This window comes from Stegastes partitus, unplaced genomic scaffold (assembly GCF_000690725.1).
Source record: "Stegastes partitus isolate 25-593 unplaced genomic scaffold, Stegastes_partitus-1.0.2 Scaffold352, whole genome shotgun sequence".
NCBI lineage: Eukaryota > Metazoa > Chordata > Actinopteri > Pomacentridae > Stegastes > Stegastes partitus.
In genome coordinates this window covers 206,543-225,406 of record NW_007578083.1, presented here as the reverse complement: position 1 = coordinate 225,406, position 18,864 = coordinate 206,543, and the positions used below count along the sequence as shown (strand labels likewise).

The window sequence follows — 18,864 nt, the reverse complement described above, 5'->3', positions numbered from 1 at the left end:
TCTAAAAAGCTGATCCTGTGAGACGTGGATGTTCTCACCATTTGACAATGGGCCTTGGAGTTCCCTGCACAGTGCAGAACAGTTTGACGGGGGTCTTTTCCCACACGGTGTGAGGCCGCAGGGCCACCAGGAAGTCCGGCATCTTGGGAATATCGTCCAGTAAATCCGTCCTCTTTGCCATCATGTCCTTCACCTGAAGAGATTAAACGGCATCAGTCAACTGTATACACCACAGAGCACAAACCACAGGAAGGTTTTTCACACCAGCTCAATAAAGAGCGACTGGAGCGCTGCTTTTCATCGTTAAGGTTTACATGAATATTGCACATTCTGTATTCGAAGCACTTCAATACAACATGTCGCCGTCATCATCACTTCTCAGCTGACATCAACAAATCTGAACTCTGTCCAGACCAGAGGGATGACGGAGGTGAGATCAGTTAGCGATGGAGTCAGCTTTTAACTTCACTGCTCATCCCACTGGCTGAATGAGGCAGGCTCAGACACATTCACATCTTTAGCACTGTTCACATACAACAGTGACACTGACATAGTTATTTAAGGCAGAGATACCCAATATTTTAAACTATTATATTGTTTAAAATGGATTTAAATCTAATGTTTGATAACGAAATGTTGGAAACTCCTCTTTGAGACCCAGTTATCAGGTTGGTTTCTGCAACACTTAACTCAATATAGACAATGATGAATATATTTCTATTTGTAGAATCAGTTTGGTTCATTTTTAATATGAAGTTAATTTACAATTTAAAATTCAAAAATATGAAAATGTAGTCAAACTTAAGAGGAACATGAAAGAAATAAGTTTGCAGTTAAAGGTGGGCTCATCAGACAAGCATTGGCTTCATTTATTTTTCAAAACCGTACAAACCAGATTACCAGATAAAGGAGAGGCCCAAAGGACTCAGGTCATGTCAGAATCACAAAAAATGATCCATCAACAAGCAAAACTTTTAGAAAACCTACAAACTTTCAGAGCTTTGTTGGGGAAGAGAACACAGGAGACATTGAGTATCATCTGCATATTTTTAGAACAGTTTTGAATGACTTGATCTTTATTAAGCCACAGACACAGTGGAACCAGAGCAACACTGTACTAAATTAACACAGTTTTAACTTTGGTCATCCCATAGATATAATCCCATTAAAGAAATCAAACAACTAAGTTTCAGGAAAGCAAACAAAAAAGGAAAGTATTGTGTTGTTTCTACTGGGCTACTTACCTCTTTCTGGATAGCAAGGCTGTCCACTTGAGCCTTAGTGGCCATCCTCATCCTGTGGAGCTCCTCCTGAATAACAGCCAAGCCTTTCCCAACATTTGTGCTCACTCTCTGGTACTCCTCGGTCTCCTCAGCAGTCCTAACAACACAGAAATCTAATTAATCCACTGCTAAACCTGACTTTGGCACTACTGGGTGTAAGCCAGATGTTTGATGTCTTTTACATTTTACACATCAAGCCTGACGGTGGATAAAACCAAACTCAGAGGCAGAGAACTGGCGGATTACAGTCGATGTGCACATTACATTTTAACTTGAGTCATGGTTTCTCATCACTTGTAAGGCTCTACAATTGTGTTCACAACTAAATAAAAAAATCTAAATGCTGAAAAATGAACAAGTACAAGAAACAAGAAATGTGCTGTCTGGATTGGGGTCAGCCAGTAGAGACTGTAGTTTAGGATTACCTTCCACCTAAAATAGCCTGACATACGACAACAGCAGCGGGAACTCACCTCTGCCGGAATGCCGGTATGGTATAGGCTGGTTCCGCCATAGCCTCTGTGGCCTGGGCCTGCACCTGGCTCACCGATTTAGAGCTTGATTTCCTGTTGAGGGGAGAGCGCATCATTAAAGGAAGCGTCCACCATCACGGACCTTCAGATTTTAGTTTTGCAGAAGCAGTCGCTGGGCTTAAAGATGACAAGATTCACCGGAGGATTTCCTTTGAGTTTGAAGTCAGCAAGATGTCAAATTGTCTGTAAGCTTCTAGACTACACTGCTGGTTCCTCTTTTGAAGCCGTTGTTGCCACTATAATGTGATCCCAGGCTGCTTCAGAGACAGCCATCCTTATCATGTCAAGCAGTTTGTTAAACACTTAACTGTGTCGTGGCTAACAAACTTTGGAGTGTCCATTGTGAAAGAGCTGCTGGACTTTTGGTGTCACATTTACATTTGAGTTTATTCTAACACTCCTTTTAAATGACACGTGTAGTCGGTCAAATCAACAGAGAAGTGATGTTCTGTATAAAACTCTTCCAATCACTCTCATGGAAAACTTCAAGAGGAACTTGCTCAGTACCTCTATCTATAGCGGACTCCTGGCCTCAGATGTAGGTCAGGTTCAAGTGGTGACATGAGCCCGCTGACATAAGACAGGTGCTCCATGGCAACACGGCGGCCTGATACAAAACCACTTGCTCGTAGTGACTCAAATCTGTGACTTGAAGCATTTTATGATCTTCTCTCATCTCTTCACCAAAAACTAGCACAGACTTCACCGATCAAGTTCAGTATAAGTGGGCTGCGTAGCAGAGCTGAGCCGGGTCAGGTCTAGTTCTCTCTAGAAGCGTGCTGCAGCGATGGAGGAAAATACATACAAGCTGCTGGCAGAAGCTGCAAAGCATCAGTAACAACAGCACCTTCACCAAAAGCCCACAATGGAAAGGAAACCACCGACACATGCTGTGGGACTCCAGCAGCTCATTTGTTTTCACCCTTTATGTTCTTGCCAGGACTTGAACATCTTCTACGCTGGAAATAAATTTCTTTAGGCACCTTCTGATTGGTTTAAACTGTGTCATCGTTCAGGAAACACGTACAGTAGCACCACATAGAGTAACGGATCCATATTCCTGCTGAATACCACAAACTTAAATCATGTTAAGTGGACATTAGATGCTCTACATCGGCTCACCCTCTCATTTTTCCTCAAACTGAGGTTTCTCAAGCGTTCTCTTGTTCTTCTATTTAGAAACAGTTAACATGTGTGCAACGAGTTTGAGTCAGAAAATAATGTGATCGTGGAACTTAAGCAGCGCACTGAAACACACCACTAACCCTACACTAACCCTAACCCTAACCCTGACCCTAACCCTACACTAACCCTAACCCTGTGGCTTATAGTCAGTTAAAGCTGCCACTGAAACATGCTGAAAACAAAGTAGTGAGGTGCTAATCACTATATATATATATTTATAGCTGTATATGTGATCCAAATGTAACCAGGATCTGATGCAGTTTAGGATTTTTTACCCTTTGATTTGGAATTGTTCGTACTGCTTTAGTCTTTCTTAGAACAACATGCAAACATTAAACAAGTGATGACGTAAAGCCAAATAAAGACAGTCTTCTGTGAACAAAAAGCTCGGCTGCTGGTGTTCAGACAGTTTGAGTTTAGATCTACTGCTAATCAGGCCTCATACATCCATTTAAATCTACCATTCTACCATGTGGATATTGGGCACAACTGCGGTCATAAACTCATAAATCTGACGTCAGAAGACAAATGGGCAGCCAGCTAGGAAGCAGACACATATGCAGCAGGAACACCCAGATCTGGCAGATCTGCCCCTAAGCCACGGCTCTACGCATGTCCTTTACCTGCCGAAGCAGCTCGAGCTGTGCCTTTCAAAGCAGCAGGTACAGTTCACCCTCCTACCTTTCTGTCTGCTGCTTGACAACCTGCTTAGTGTGATGATATGCAAAATCAGTTTTGACTTGGCTCACTTGCTTCCTCTTATACCAAGGTTTGACTTTGGAAGCCATGACTGGAACACTTCAAGGAGACCCGGCTAAGAGCACCGGGGGAGGGGGAGACCAGACAATGTTTTAGTCATGTTAGAAATGTCAATACAAGTCTTTTCTTTACCATTAATGCTGCTGCAGTCGCTATAAAGTCTATATCATACACGTTACGGACTCAGATGTGCCGTCACATTTCACAGAGTTAACTTACTAAAAGCATTCACAGTGTTTTTTTTTCATAGTAATCAATAAATCTCTTTAAAAATAATCTCTTTGGTGTTATACTGGACATAACGAATCAGTTTTGCAAAAACATTAATATTCAAAGAACATACAGTTATCAAATGAACACGTTTATCTCACATGTTAAAACATTTAGGAGGCATCGAGGCCGTTCTAACATATTGCTGGAGCTTCAAATGTTTCCTCTTACAACCTCACACAGCTCAGCTATGAATAGCTTGCAGCAGTCTGCCTGCTCCATGATTGGAGAAATGAAGAAAATAGAGTCATTACCAGCGGTCCACACACACGATTTAATTAAACCCATCATGCAGGAAATCAGAGTGAACAAGACAAACATCTAAAGCAGGTGTTACACCGACACCCTGCCTCGGGCTCACTGCGCTTAAATTCTGCATTAATCACTTTTCAGCACAGTTTTACTGGATTCTACTGGGCTGCACACAAATGAGGAAAAGAGGGTCAACAACCTCTTAATGCCCTGGTATGTAAGGAAGTAGTGCTCAGGGAGATTACAGACTGCTGCTTAGCTTTTCCCACACCAGAGACAGATTATCTAAAGCCATTCCTCTCAGCAACACGTTTCACCTATCCCAGGTTTGACAGCACATAACTTCTCTTCCCCCATTAGCAAAAGTTAAAACAAAAAAGAAGCCGGAAAATATGAACAAAAGTAACTCACCCCAAGAGATTAAAACAGCGCAAAGCGGTGGCAGACCAGCCTGATGCCGCTTGGGAAGCACTTGCTGATGGTAACAAAAATATTACCCTCTCACTGGAGGAATGCTGTTCCCCTTCCACCCCATGTATGGATGCACTTAAGACTATATATAGCATTTAACCACAAATTTCATTCTCATTCTGCACCTTGGAGATGAAGAGTGTGCATCAGTACCTGCAAATTTTAATGAATTATGTGAAGGTATGTTTCATCTGCTGCCTTTTTATGATTTTTTTAGACTTTTATTTTAGACTTCAATAAAAGGTTATAATAAAAAAAATACCTGCAAAACTGTAATGGTGACTAAGAAAACATGTCTCTCCAACTTAGGAGTATTTCATTTTGGAAATCATAAATGTTGTCTTATAATAACACACTGCCTGCCGAAGCATTATTGGCAGCTTGTCTTTTTATTAAAACACACACACGAGGCATCTCACCTGTAGGTATCAAACAAAACGATATTCTCTGTGACAGCCGGAAACAAGTTTTGAGACAATATTCTGGCCAGATCCTGACTCTCAGAGCCTTACGAGACCTTTTTAGGTTTCTCGAGACAGCCCGTCCTCCTTGGCTCAACACTTGCAGTCAGGCTATTTTTAGCAGCAAGTCCTCCATTACAGTGATACCCCCGCTTCTTACTGTACAAGAGCTACTGGGGCTATTTTTATTCACAGACACACACACACACAAAAAATGAATGAAGATACATGGAAAAAATGCAGCAGATTTAATGACAGGAAACATCACACTGGATTTAAAGGAGGTAGCGGACCTCGAGTTTATTGCCCAGATGACCTGTGGTTGTTACCATAGTTACATCTTCCACTCTTCTGTTTAGAGGCGATTGGCCTGCAGCTTGGTCCACACTGTGTCTACTTTAGTAAAACACATGAACTCTCTCATCACTTCAAATATGAACTACATGTTTGAATTAAGGTGTTTGTTTGTTGTGTTTTTCGGCAGCTCCAAGTGGTATTACCAACACTTGGCTCAAGCCCTCTCACTGATCCGACAGACCGATCGTTTCACAAGAGCAAGTACACAAAGCAAACATAAGGATGACTGACCTGAGCTAGTGTCTTGAAGTTCTGACTCCAGAAGATCATCCACCTTCATGCAAGAGGCCTCCTCCTACAAAGACAACCCGCAGATGGTTGACAGTCATTCATCCACACGCGCCACATAAAACAAACCCTGTGTGACAAATTCTTCCTGTAAAGTGACACCTTAGCCACTTTATCTGGGACACCTACAGTCGTCCTCAAACGTCTTCGTCCCCTTCCATTAAAGAAAAGGCAAAATTCACACTCAAATAACTAGAAACTGAAAAAAGTAATAATAAATAAAAATGTATTAAATTACAATTTAGTGAAATAAGACGTTGCTTTTGAATTGTGGTTGAAAAGAATAATTTTTAAAAATGAAATAAAAAAACTGTCCTGGACAAATGAGAGCACTTTGCTGATGAGCAGGTGAGCAGTGGTCCAGAATACCTGTCAACAGGTGCAGAAGTCTGACTGAGAGTTACAGGAAACACCTGATGGCAGTGATTGGCTCAGAGGGTTGTTCAGCTACATATTAGTTCACGGCTCCCATCAGGCTGGTTTGCTGAGACTTTATATGACGCAGTCCAGACCTTTACTTATGATCTCAGTAATAAACACATCATTATAAAACTACATTTACTACAGTTGACTTCACACATTTAGAAAAATGTCAAACAAAAACATTCTGAACATATGAAGTGACGACTAAGTGCATGTGGTGTCGTGTGCTCTGAAACAAACACCTAGAAACCTCTCTGGCTTCACGTGGCTCCTCTATTAAAAGCTACTGACAAAAGAATAAATTAAACAAGAAGATAATGTGCACATACTTTACAATTAACTTCAGCTTCACTTAACAGACATCATTACAGACTCTGTCAATCAGTGTCTTAAAGGGTTATTCCAACTTGACTTGCACAAGAGAAATAAATGTAAATGTTCAAAGTGACATAAGTCGAGGCACACATATACTTTTATTTGTATAGGTTAAAAAACATTGAACCCTATAAACCCTCTAAACCACCAGCATCATTCATGAGACCTTCTCCTAACAGCAACAATCGTAATACCCACAGAATTCAAACCTGATATCCCCGGTCTGCAATTAAACATCCATCCATCATCTATATACCACTTAATCCTCACTAGGTTCATGGGGGGCTGGAGTCTATCCCAGCAGGTTCACCTGGACAGGTAACCAGTCTATCACAGGGCTACACTTAGAGACAGACAACCAAGCACACTCACATTCACACCTACGGACAATTTACAATCACCAATTAAACATTCTGGTATCAATTTACAGCATCTAAGCAGAAAGAACTCAGCCAGTAGCACATGAGGTTTATTTTTTTCCAGACTTCAGGCACAGAAGACAATGAACGAGTGTTTTCTGAGTGTGAAATCCACACTAATTTATTGGTGGAGCGCCCCCATGTGGTCAGCTGTCATATCCTCAATTCGGTGCTATTTGCTGTTAAATGCTGCCATCTGGTGTCTGGTTGGAGTGAATCTTGCTACTACAATAATATATGACAATAATTACAATGATAAAAATAAAAACTATGTACTCAGATTACTGTTTTCAAAGCAAAGGGACCCAGAGATTAAAACACTGACAAGAACTCAACAAGCAGCTACGACATGTGGGCAGAACACAGTGGTTGGTGTTGCTTTATAGATTATATTTACAGAAAAGGCTTTGCAATTCAACATCAATGTGAAGCCCATACGAACACCGACTGGATATCTGTTTGACATAATAGCCATGTGCTTAAAAATAAGGATCAAGTTGAATGAATTGCTCTTATTAGCATCAAGTCTTGCCTGTCTGTTGAGGCCAAAAAGAGACTGGTTGCTGCCACTTTTATGTCTGTGTTGGACGATGGAGATACGGTGTACATGAATGCTTCTGCTCAAAGCCTGAGTGTTTGAGATTCAGCTTATCACGGCGCTTTAAGGTTCATCACCAACTTTAAGTCTTTTACTCATCGTTGTTAGTTTTACTCTCGTGTCGGATGGTCAGATTTGAGCACACAAAGGAATAAACACTGGCATATTTTAATTTATAAATGTAGTTTAGGCTTGCTTTCTCGTCATTTACAGGTTTTTATTTGCACAAAAGCTCCAAGTGGTTACAGTCTGCAGTCCCAGAATCTACTCTTACTGTCTGTTCCTGAGGCTAGAACTGAAGAAAGCTTTTAAAGTCGCTGCTCCGTCTACACTGGAACTACCTGAAACTGCAAGCGCTGGTCTCTTTAAACACTTTTAAAGTGTTTATAAATGACTTGGAGGCAAAAACATCAGTCTGTAGATGTTTTGAAAGATAATTGTTTTTGCTAGTTATGTTTCTGATCTCTGCTGATATGATGATTTATCATCTTCTAAATGTAATCTGACCGTGTTCTATGAGTAATGACGTCTGTGTGGATGCTGCTGTGATCTTGTCTGTGTGTCAGTTGTGCTGCTGCTGCCTGTCTTGGCCAGGACACTCTTGAAAAAGAGATTTTTTTATCTCAATGAGCCTTCTCCTGGTTAAATAAAGGTTAAATAAATAATAATAAAAATTCAGAGTTTTGAACAACCGGTCATTTTGTGTTGGGCTGCTGTGTTGTACTTCTTCCACACCGGCAGTAGGATTGTAGGATTGTGGGTTTGTGTGTGCGACCATGACTTTGGATCTCCAGCTGGATTCCAGTCTCCTTTCTCTCTCTCTGGCCCCAGCGCACAGCATGTTTTTAGTAGGAGTAAAAGAGATTATTGGAGCGTGATAATTTGATGGGCTGGAAGTTCGCAAGTTTGAGATGCCTCATTTCTGCAAAGTGATGTTCACTTTGAAACTCTCTGAGCACTCATAACAAAATGACTGCAATAAAAAGTGCATTAAAGTTTTCTTGCTGTGGTGTGATTATCGCCTTTATTCTGTGCAAACTTGAGGTGTATGAAAGAACAGGTCTTTAGTTTTTAGTCCCAGTCACGGTGAGATGATAAGATGGTCCACTCATCAGTCCAATACTTTGGTCCAAAGTAAAGTATTTGAGCATCTACAGACCTGGTTTTCATATTATTTGGTTAATATTCATGATGGAACACAGTCGTGTCAAAACTCCAAAACTTCACTTGCTTCTCATTAAATTTGATGTAAATATTCATGGATGACTGGTTTATTACTTTTGATTATCTTTCCCATGACACCACCATCAAGTCAAACTTCGTCCAAAAGCCTGTGAGCTATAAAGATGAGCTGACATTTGTTCTTTTCAGTGGAAGTGTCATCAAACTTGGTCAACTTTGCACAAATGACAAGGAGTAACAAGCAAAATGTGATATATTCATGTTCAAGAAAGAAGTGGGCTGACCTCAATTACTCCATGCAAACTTTCTACCTAAATTCACTGAAGTCAGTCGAACTATTTTTGAGTTAAACAGCAAACTGACGGACACACACGAGACCAGAACGCCTCCCTGGATGGACTTAAGTGCTTCAGTGAATGAGCATAAGAAATCCTAACTCATGGTTCTGCTGAATAATCTTCAAGCAAACAAGTCATTTCTGAAAAATTAAAACAGTAAAAAAGAATTACTGTTTAGCAATGAAGTCATTTTTACTCAAACATTTGGTTGCAACTTGCATTGATGAGTAATTTTTCCTTCCACACATCTTCTCTGTAATTTTCTGCACAAGCATCGGTTGTGAAGTATTTCTATGAACTGAAAAAACATCTAATCCAACAATGAATCCCTTCTTCTTTTATGTTTGAATGTTAAACTGCAGAGCAACACTCTTGACGTGCCCCACTGGTCCTCATTACAGTTTAAATTGTTGTTTTCTTTTGATGAACTCATAAAATACTTTAAAATACCCATCACACTTTGCAGGAACCAGGGTCAAGTCTGCAAACAGTCCAAGATCCAAAAACACACAACTTGTGATTTATGAGCAGCAAATTGAGAAGCCGGAAGCAGTGAATGTTTAATATTTTTGTCTGCCAAATCACTTTAATCGCTTATTGGTTGTGTAAAAATAATGTTCTTGTGACTGATAATTTCCTGGTTAACTTTTTCTCCGATGAGCACAAAACCCAAAGAAACTACAGCGAAAGAGGAACGAGGCGGTCGTTAAAAACTACAACAACAGATCTACTTTTATTCAAAACTCTGATTATCTATCATTTGAAACATTGTGAATTCAGGCCGTGTTTCGGGGAAGTTAAAGTCTCGGCTACGTGGATCAACAGATAAAGGTCAGCGCCAGAGAAGGTCACCCTGAAGCAGCCATCACACCAGGAAGGATATTGTGAGGGGAGAGCTCCGGCGCTGAGCCCTCCCTCCCTTCTCTCCTTTCCGAGCTGCTCTTCTGGGGCACAGAGCAGGGGGGATAGACAGTGAAGGGAAGCCATTATTTTCATTCTTGCACTCGCTGACTCGTGGTGGCCAGCTGGAGATGGGTCACAAGAGGAGGGGCGCCGTTCAATGAGGAGGGGGGGGGGATAAAAGAGGGACACCAGAGGCTTCGCACGTCATGGCGTGGTGGTTCGTTTTACGCACGGCGAGGTGACGTAACGGCGCTGCAGAGGGGAGAGCGGGGGGCTTCTCTCTGGCTATCTATAGCAATGCTGCCATTTGTTGCATCAGGCCTAATCTGCAGCTCACGGAGGAGCTTCAGACCACGAGTGTCTGCGATTTAGAGAAGGATAGAAAATATTTTCCACTTAAATGACATTACTGCAGACAAAAGCCAGCATGTGACAGGACAGAGGGGCTGTCTTCATTGGTTTTAGCTGCTCTCTTACACAATCCACAGTGATACAACTCATAAAAACACCCTGAATGGAAACTTCACTTGCTGCTCAATCAAGATTACTGAACCAGTGACTTGGACAAGTAACTTTAATCGTCATTTCTTGAGTTTAAGTGCAATAAATCCACCAGATTCTGCAGTAAAATTGGGGTCAAGAGTCGACGCTGTGATTGAGCGACCCTCAGATTTGGTCAGGATCGAGATCTACGACGAACATGTGAAGAGTTCATTTGCACAAACAGATACCTCCATCCTCACAAACCTGCAGAAAACTTTTCCATCGTCTACCTGAGACAACATCAGTCAAATTTAAGCCATCACTGTGTTCTTCCTGTCATTTCTACTGAGTCAAATCCACTCAGTCTGATTGATATTATCTCAAGTAAACAACAACAAAAAAAAACAATTTTACAGAAAATCTACAGCAATGGAGTTTTCTGTTTTTGCAAATGAACTCTACATTTGGAGATAATATGTCCAGAAATGTGTATTTTTTCCTGGTTGTTAATAGCACCTGTATTTCTTTTAGGTATATATGCAGCATGCACAACCATAGCTAGAATAAGCAAACACGAGAATCACAGCCTGAAACAGTCGATAAAGACCTCAGATCAGTGGGTTGATCATCATCCACTCTGCATAATTCACCAGCATCTCCTCTATAAGCTTCAGAGGCAGCATGTGGACGTGTTGTATGAATGGCTATCGAGCAGTAACGCTTTTGGCTGCCGTGCTGTGGGCGTGGCGCGCGCTGCAGGAGACGAGAAACCGTCTGTCACGAGCCTGTAATGTGTCGCGCGACGAGGAGATGCTGCTGCTGCTGCAGCTCGTGAGCGTGTGACACCCTGAAGCCTGGAGGTGATGCAGATGGAGCGGTGTGATGACGTCATGGTGTGGCGGCCCTGCCTCTCTGCACGTCCACCTCTGGGTGCCGTGGCAACATGCCGGCTGGAGGGGGGGGGGGGGGGCTTCTTCTTCTTCTTCCCCCCTCCTCTATCTCACTTCCTCACTCCCCTGCTCCTCCCCTCCTTCCTCTCCTTCAGCTCAGCCAATCAGAGGGCTCGGTGGGGGCAGGGCGTAGCGGAGCCACCATTCCTGGTCCATCTCCCCACAGAGCTACCGGGGAGCTAGCGGACCAGAGGGAGGAGGCTCAGCCAGTGTGTGTATCACTGTGTGTTCTATAGTGTGTGTGACTGTGTGTGTGTGTGTGTGTGTGTGTGTGTGTGTGTGTGTGAGGCTGTGGCTGCCGCCTGTCGCAGACTAGCAGGCACGTCCGCTGCTGCGCTCTTGTTCCAGCAGACTTTTTGCTCTCCACCTTGCCTCTCCAGCTCAGGCCCGCTTCTCCTCACAGTCCGGGATACCGAGGGATCCGCGCGGGGGGACAGGAGAGAACGGACGCCGGTGTTCCTTCCCCTCCTTCTGGTACTCTTGAACCACCTCGTAGTAGCTGACAGCTCCGGGCGGACGTGCGGGCAGGATGATAGCGGCTCAGCTCCTGGCCTACTACTTCACTGAGTTGAAGGATGATCAGCTCAAAAAGGTGAGCGCGCTTCTTCAGGGCTTCTTCAGGGCCCCCTTTGGGTGTCGGATTGGAGAGTTTTGTGACAGCGATCGAGAGAGACAGGGGGGCTGCCATCAGTCAGTCAGTCAGGGAGGGGAGGATGCAGCGTTTGGGGGGATCGCAGGAGGCCATGATGGATCCTGGTGTGGGATTGATCCATTTAGAGCTCTTTTAGTGTTTGACTTGGATGTCCTTGAGGAGGGTCAGAGATGGGGACGTGGTGCAGGCAGACCCCCATCAGTGGAGCTGTAGTGGAAGCAGACAGGTGTCCGTGAGGAGCTGCTGGAAAAAAGTCTCCTCCATCTCCTCCCTTCCTCACTGCTGCTTCTTCATTTTTTCTACTTTCCTCCGTGGTTGTTCTCTGTCATCTCCACCTCTCTCCAGCGTTCTTTTAGTCCATCTGATAAAGACAACATGACCTGAACACATCCATCAGCCTGATGGCAGCCTCCGGCCATCCACACACACTGACCTTGGGTTTTAGTCCAAATTAGCTGCTGGATGAGGTGACAGACCGGCGAGATGTTCCCATGGGGTGATGGGGGGTAGGTGGGATGGAAGAGGCATGATGTCACGTGTGATGTCACGGCGCAGGAGACGCACGTGCCTCTGCTGAAGTAGGTTACTGGAACTTATCACAGTTTGTTCTGGAGCAGAGGGATGAAAGTCTTCCAAGTGTGGGACCGGAGCACGGCAACCAGATGAAGTCCCATTAAATAGCAGAAAACACGTCCCGTTAGTGAAGTGTCAAATAATTTAAAAATAAATATGAGGCTTACCATGATTCAAAGTTAAACCTCTTAGCCTGCGGCGTTCCCATCAGTAGGTTATAAATAAACCACAGCGTTGTATTTAAAGCTGCAGGAATCCCAAAACGTAAGCCAGGCTAAACTTATACAAAATGAGGGCTGCACGGTGGATCAGTGGTCAGAACCGTCGCCTCGCAGCTACAAGAGGACACCCGGGATCTTCCTGTGTGGAGTGTTCTCCCCGTGCAGCGTGGGTTCTCTCCGGGTTCTTCCTCCCACAAGGTCCAGAAACATGCTGAGGTTAATTGGTGATTCTAAATAGTCCGTAGGTGTGAATGTGAGTGTGCTTGGTTGTCTGTCTCTAAGTGTAGCCCTGTGATAGACTGGTTACCTGTCCAGGGATAGACTCCAGCCCCCCATGACCCCTGTGAGGACTGTATAGATGATGGATGGATGACTGACACAAAGATGCTGCCCTGGGTTTGCATTGTATTTACAGAAAGTATTATACAGCATCAACTTCAGGTGCTAAATCTAAGGAAATATACGATAAAATGTACTTTTAGAAGTTGACTTCTAAATTATTCAGAATCAGAAACACTTTATTGATCCTCCAGGGGAACCTGCTGTTAGTTGCAGATGCTCCCAATCAAAAGTCTTAAAGAAGCAAAGATGTATAATAAAATCAAAAGTATTCATATGAAAATAAAATAAAAATCTAACACAAAATAAATAAGACATTCTTGCTGTTATATAAAATGTAGTAGTACTATTTGTTTTATTGCACACAGAGTAGTAATTGCACAACATTAAACAGTCCAAAAGTCCACGGTGAACCTTTTCACTCAGAGTTGTTCAATCTGATGGCCACGGGCTGGAATGACCTTCTGCACACACTCCTCTTGACATGCATCCTGAAATAGGCTGATTGGAGTAAAAAGATAAAACAGACTCTCCTATTTCCCTAGATAATAAACACCTCCAGTGTTCCTGTAGTTTTATTGGAGGATGAGGACCCTGGTGGTAAAATGGTGTTTCGGAGAGGTTGTTAATGTCATACAGAGCGGTTTAATGAGAAACAACTGTGTGGACGGTCTGAGCCGCGGCCCGTGGCGAGCGCTGTGTGGTTACATAACAGCAACAAACAGCGTCCGGAGCAAACACCCCCTGAACAAACGCTTCATTAATTAGATTCCTTACCTCTGATAAAACCTCACAGTGTGGTTGTTTTTTAATATCATTTGCATGTTTAACTGTTGCTTGTCTTTGCGTGTGCTCTCACCTTTCAGATCGATAAGTACCTGTACTCCATGCGGTTCTCGGACGAGACGCTGAGGGACATCATGAACCGTTTCCGCAGGGAGATGGAGAACGGGCTCGGCAACGACACCAACCCCACCGCCACCGTGAAGATGCTGCCCACCTTCGTCAGGTCCATCCCCGACGGATCAGGTAGGCTCAGATTATTGGGCTAAATCAACTAAACGTATCCTCCTTGACCTTGTAAGCAGCACCTACAAATATCCAAACTCGTTTCCAGTTAATCAGGTTACATTTATTAATCACCTCAAGTAAATACAAGTCTGGATGGGGGCAAACATGACAAACATCATCCATAAATGATCCCATTCGTACATTGAGGACAGCGTTGTAGCTTCACCGCGGCGTCTCTGTTGTGTCATATACATCCCATCCATACTGTAAGCGTGTTAAAGCGCAGCCTGATGCATCCTGCCTCTATCTGTCCATAAAAAATGTGCTGATGTGTGAAAATGGTCAGGCCTGTTCTGTGACATAAGCCTCTTTGTGTTCTGGATTTGGACTCAGTAGATCACCATTGTTTTAGCCCGGGCCAAAGAGCTCAAACTGCCTGATCACACATTTCTCAAAACATACCAACGTTGTCAAAAAGGTTTTACACTGGAATTTATTGGGACACAACTTATTGACCCGATGGCTTGTGCCGTTTGCAAATGTTTATGATGGGAAGCCTTCCCAGCAGCACCACAGTAGCTGTATGATAAGGGGGGAAACAGCTATTTCTGATTGCTAAAGCTGTAGCATAATTAAAAATTGTAATAATAAGAGGTCAAAGTCGGACTTTAACAGTTTTATATTTCCACTAATGAGCAGGCCTTTGTTATGCCATCAAAATGTGCACACAGTTGTAAGAAATTAAAATAAAAGACAATTAAAAGCAACCGAATCAGCTATTTTCAAATGCTGGGGCGACGATATTTAAGTCATGCTTTAATCTCAGGTTACAGATTATTACAGTTAATAAAATAAGACAGCTACAACTTTTCTTTCTGGATTTTTCTTTCCCCAAAAGTGAAATTCTCTCTTCATCTGTATGCAAACATTCAAGGACCGTCGCATGGCAAACGTCCTGTGAACGCCTCTTGTTAGTTCACCGTATCTGGACACAGAAATAACAGCGAGCACCTCTCAGGCCACGCTGCCCGACTCCCGCCTTCTCTCGCAGTATAAATAGCCTCAGGTTTCAACAACGACACGGGGCTGGAGAGATCAAGCAAAGGGCAAAGTTGAAGCCACGGCGACAGTTACGACTGATAAACATTTGAAGGCCGGGTCAGCAATGACAAACACGATGGGATGTATGGCCACATAGCAACCAGAGTGAAGCACCAGCTCTCGTCTCCTCAGAGCAGACTTCCTGCGTCTCGGTGGAAAACGAGTAAATGAAATCATGGCTGAGCACTAATGATGCCAGTGTAATCTCTACTGTGGAATAGGATTAGCTGTGAAAGCTAATACATGTAGATAGATCAGCTCATCCAGCCGGAGTCTCATGAATTCTGCTTTTTGCTCTGAGATTGTGAAATATATCGACAGAGAATTAACTGATGAGTAAAACTTGTTTGTTCCACGATGACAGTCTTCAGTGAATCTCTTCCAGGTTGGTATTAAATCGTATGTGGGGGCTCTTCTGTTATTTAAAGCTCCTGTGTAGAGATACAAGTCAAGACAAAAACAGGTAAATAAACTGACTTTACACAAGTTTGACACACAAAAAAATAAATCTTATCAAGGTCCAAGCCTTACGCACAGCTTCCAACCTGAAGTTTGCTCATTTTCCTTGAAGGCTCGTCTGTCCGTGTGCGAACCTATTTTGGATTTCTGCCCACCAGCCATACGTCTTGTCCTAGCGAGCCCTCCTAGACGACAAGCAAAAAGCTCGACTTGGCTGCGCTAGGCTACGTTCAATGGCTCACTTTGTTTGACTTGGTGAAACCAAAGTCAAAGCCTGACTTTTATCAGGACTCTCAAACGATGCTCAGTGGGAAGACTTCCTTTTGGGAGCATGAACACACCTTCAGGCTCTAACGTTTGGAAAGAGATCCTTTGCAGATGAGTAAATCCCTTAAACCTGAGAATGACTGGCATGTCTAGTCATTGTTTAACTAAACCTCTGTAATAGCACATATACACCTGGATTTTCTGATGGTAGTTTATCATTGACAGGACTTAAATAGAAAACAAACAGAAGCCAGCCCTGGCGCATGTTTAGCCTGGTCTCCTCTGTTTTTTTAATGATAAGATTAGACTCGATGGGCTTCGTTTTGAAATCAGTGCAATAAAAAAAATGGAAAAATCCACCAAGAAAAACAAAGAAATGGCATCACAGCTCTGAGTGTGAACGTGGACGGAGGCTCCATAACGGACACATGCTCTGGAGCCAATCAGTCGCACTTCTTCTATATGTCAGCCCAGTCACATCTCATTCCAGTCAGGTCAAGGGGATAAATACCTCCATAGTGCAAACACCGCAGTCATGGCAGCGCCCAATGAGGAACATTGTTTTGTTGGGAGGCAGGGTGTGCTGTCGGACCTCTGAAAGGTTGCAGATCTAAACACTCACATCCACGTATCAGGTGTTCTTCTGCAAGACACTTAATCCTTCTATAGTCTTTTATTGGTCTGGATAAATGGGGGGATTACTCATTTAGAGCATGTGTGTTTAAAATAACGGGTAATATATTATATTATAAGGAACAAGTTGTGTGTTTGTTTTGTGATCACCTGAATGAAACTCATTTGATATCATGAGAAAGCTGGACTCTCTGGAGGATCGGTTTGCGTTTGGGCTTCTTGCCTGGAGCGACCCAGAACCGGAGCACCTGGCAGGCGGCTCTGCTCACAATAAAAGAGTCGTAAAAAAAAAAAAAAAAACCTGAAAGGAGGCGGATCTGTTTGGGTGTCGCCACCGTCTGTACGAGTCAGTTTAATGGCCAGAGTGTTTTGTTTTTAAAATGTTTTGGTCATTTCTACAACAGGCCTTATAGTAACTTTGCTAATTTTTTATTTTATTTTACTTTTTATTTCATTCGTTGAGTTAAAACTAAACAATTAAACGCGACACAAACTCCTGAATGAAAGGGAGCAGACGGATGTTATCTGCCTCCTTCACCCAGAGAAATATATTTACAAAAAACTTACAAAAAGCATCAACAACAACACAATAAACACCAAAATAATCACAAACAGCTCCTTCACAGCTGACAGTTTTGCTTCAGACACATCTTCTTTAATTGGACATGATTATTTATCGTCTTTACAATCAGACATAATGAACACGTCTCCTCAACATACCGGCTTTAATTGATCTTTAAAATGTAAATATTGATTTCTATTCTTTGGTTTCTTTGTCCAGATTGATCCACAAACTGATTCCTTTCACAGAAACACAAACGCTCCGTCACTTTTGTTCTGAATCTGGGTTTTTTTTAAAGATCTCGGTTCCTTTTAAATCACACTTGCTTTGTCTCCCAACTTAAGAAACAGTGGATTTGTTTCCTCTCTGTGCTGTTTTCTGCTTCTTGCTCTTTGTTGTGTTTCAAGCCTGACACACAGATCTAGACTCTATAGATCTGCAGCCCAACCACGGCGTGTCAGGAGCAAGAAAACAAGTCTGACCGAGCACAGAGAAGGTGTTCCTCACACCAGCGCTGATAAAGATCCTCCATCATTTTGATCGAGAAGTGCGGTCATAATCACAAACATACAGCAGCCGTCGGTCGGCGGCAGACGTCTGTAAAGCTCTACAGTTCTGTCACAGTGGCGTGTCCTGGATGGAAATGATAAGAGCTGTCAAACCACTGGCACTGACCAGAGTGTTAACTAAAACTAATACAGTCCTCACACCAGAACTGGCACTTCTTGGGTTCTGAAGAGAAATTCTGGTGGAAAACAAGTGAAAAACACCCATGTGAAGGAAAAATGACTTTCCTTATTTGGAGTTAGTCTTGTAGAGAAGATATTGAACCCTGATTGGCCTCCTGAGGTGGATCTTGTAGCAGATGTGCGCTCTGTAGATTCTTGACCTAAACCTCATTGTAGGAGGACAGGCAGACTCTCCCTGCACCTCTCAAGGCCAGATGATACCCGACTTATCTTTGTTTCCCTTCCTCCCATAAACCTGGATGTGGCTCCCACTGAGGGAGGATGTAAGACTGAAGGTGTGAGAGGGATCTTTAGGACTGATGCTGGCTTTGATGCTGGTAAACCTTATTTCAACCTGAGTCTCCGGTGTGTTTCTCTGTGTCCTCATCCTACATCAACCTCTTCCAGAACTTCCATAACGGTCAGGCTTTTATGCTGCTCCATATCGAGGCATTTTTCATCCTCATAAAAGCCTTTCAAAACCTTCTGGATCACAAAGCCAAAAACATCCATACAGCCCCCATGAAATGTACAATTTAGAAGTTATTTGACGACAGCAAATTCTCATTTTCAATCAGCTCGCTTATTCTTTTAGCACTCCCTGCCTCATATTCAGATCTGTTGATGTTAGTTTTTCAGTGTTGGTAATGAGATTTATTTCTTGCTGAAATGATCCGGCATAGAGAGAAACAGAGCACCTGGTTTTCTGGTTTGGTTTGAATATACGTCAGAAAAGTTCAGACGAGCCGCGACTGTACAGGCAAACTGAAGGGCTCCACTTCCTTCAT

The 18,864-nt window shown here is 43.0% G+C and overlaps 2 protein-coding genes across 5 annotated transcripts in view; one reads left to right on the top strand and one right to left on the bottom strand.

Moving 5' to 3' along the window:
* myom2a (myomesin 2a) overlaps positions 1-5,253 on the bottom strand; it is a 34,483-nt gene extending 29,230 nt beyond the window's left edge. For 2 of the 4 annotated variants that reach the window (XM_008284234.1, XM_008284232.1), the window contains exons 1-5: positions 4,694-4,771; positions 3,683-3,815; positions 1,757-1,849; positions 1,245-1,380; positions 39-193 (exon numbers count right to left, since the gene is read on the bottom strand). In XM_008284234.1, coding sequence (XP_008282456.1) covers positions 39-193; positions 1,245-1,380; positions 1,757-1,849; positions 3,683-3,789 — 491 coding nt within the window. In that variant the 5' untranslated portion in view covers positions 3,790-3,815; positions 4,694-4,771. Of the gene's footprint in view, positions 1-38; positions 194-1,244; positions 1,381-1,756; positions 1,850-3,682; positions 3,816-4,693; positions 4,781-5,172 lie in introns of those variants that run through there. The other 2 variants (XM_008284233.1, XM_008284235.1) reach the window with 2 other exon arrangements.
* A 6,452-nt stretch (positions 5,254-11,705) lies between these two features.
* Positions 11,706-18,864, top strand: part of LOC103359076 (hexokinase-1-like) — a 28,382-nt gene continuing 21,223 nt past the window's right edge. The window contains exons 1-2 of the mRNA XM_008284273.1: positions 11,706-12,122; positions 14,182-14,344. Coding sequence (XP_008282495.1) covers positions 12,060-12,122; positions 14,182-14,344 — 226 coding nt within the window. The 5' untranslated portion in view covers positions 11,706-12,059. The remainder of the gene's footprint in view (positions 12,123-14,181; positions 14,345-18,864) is intronic.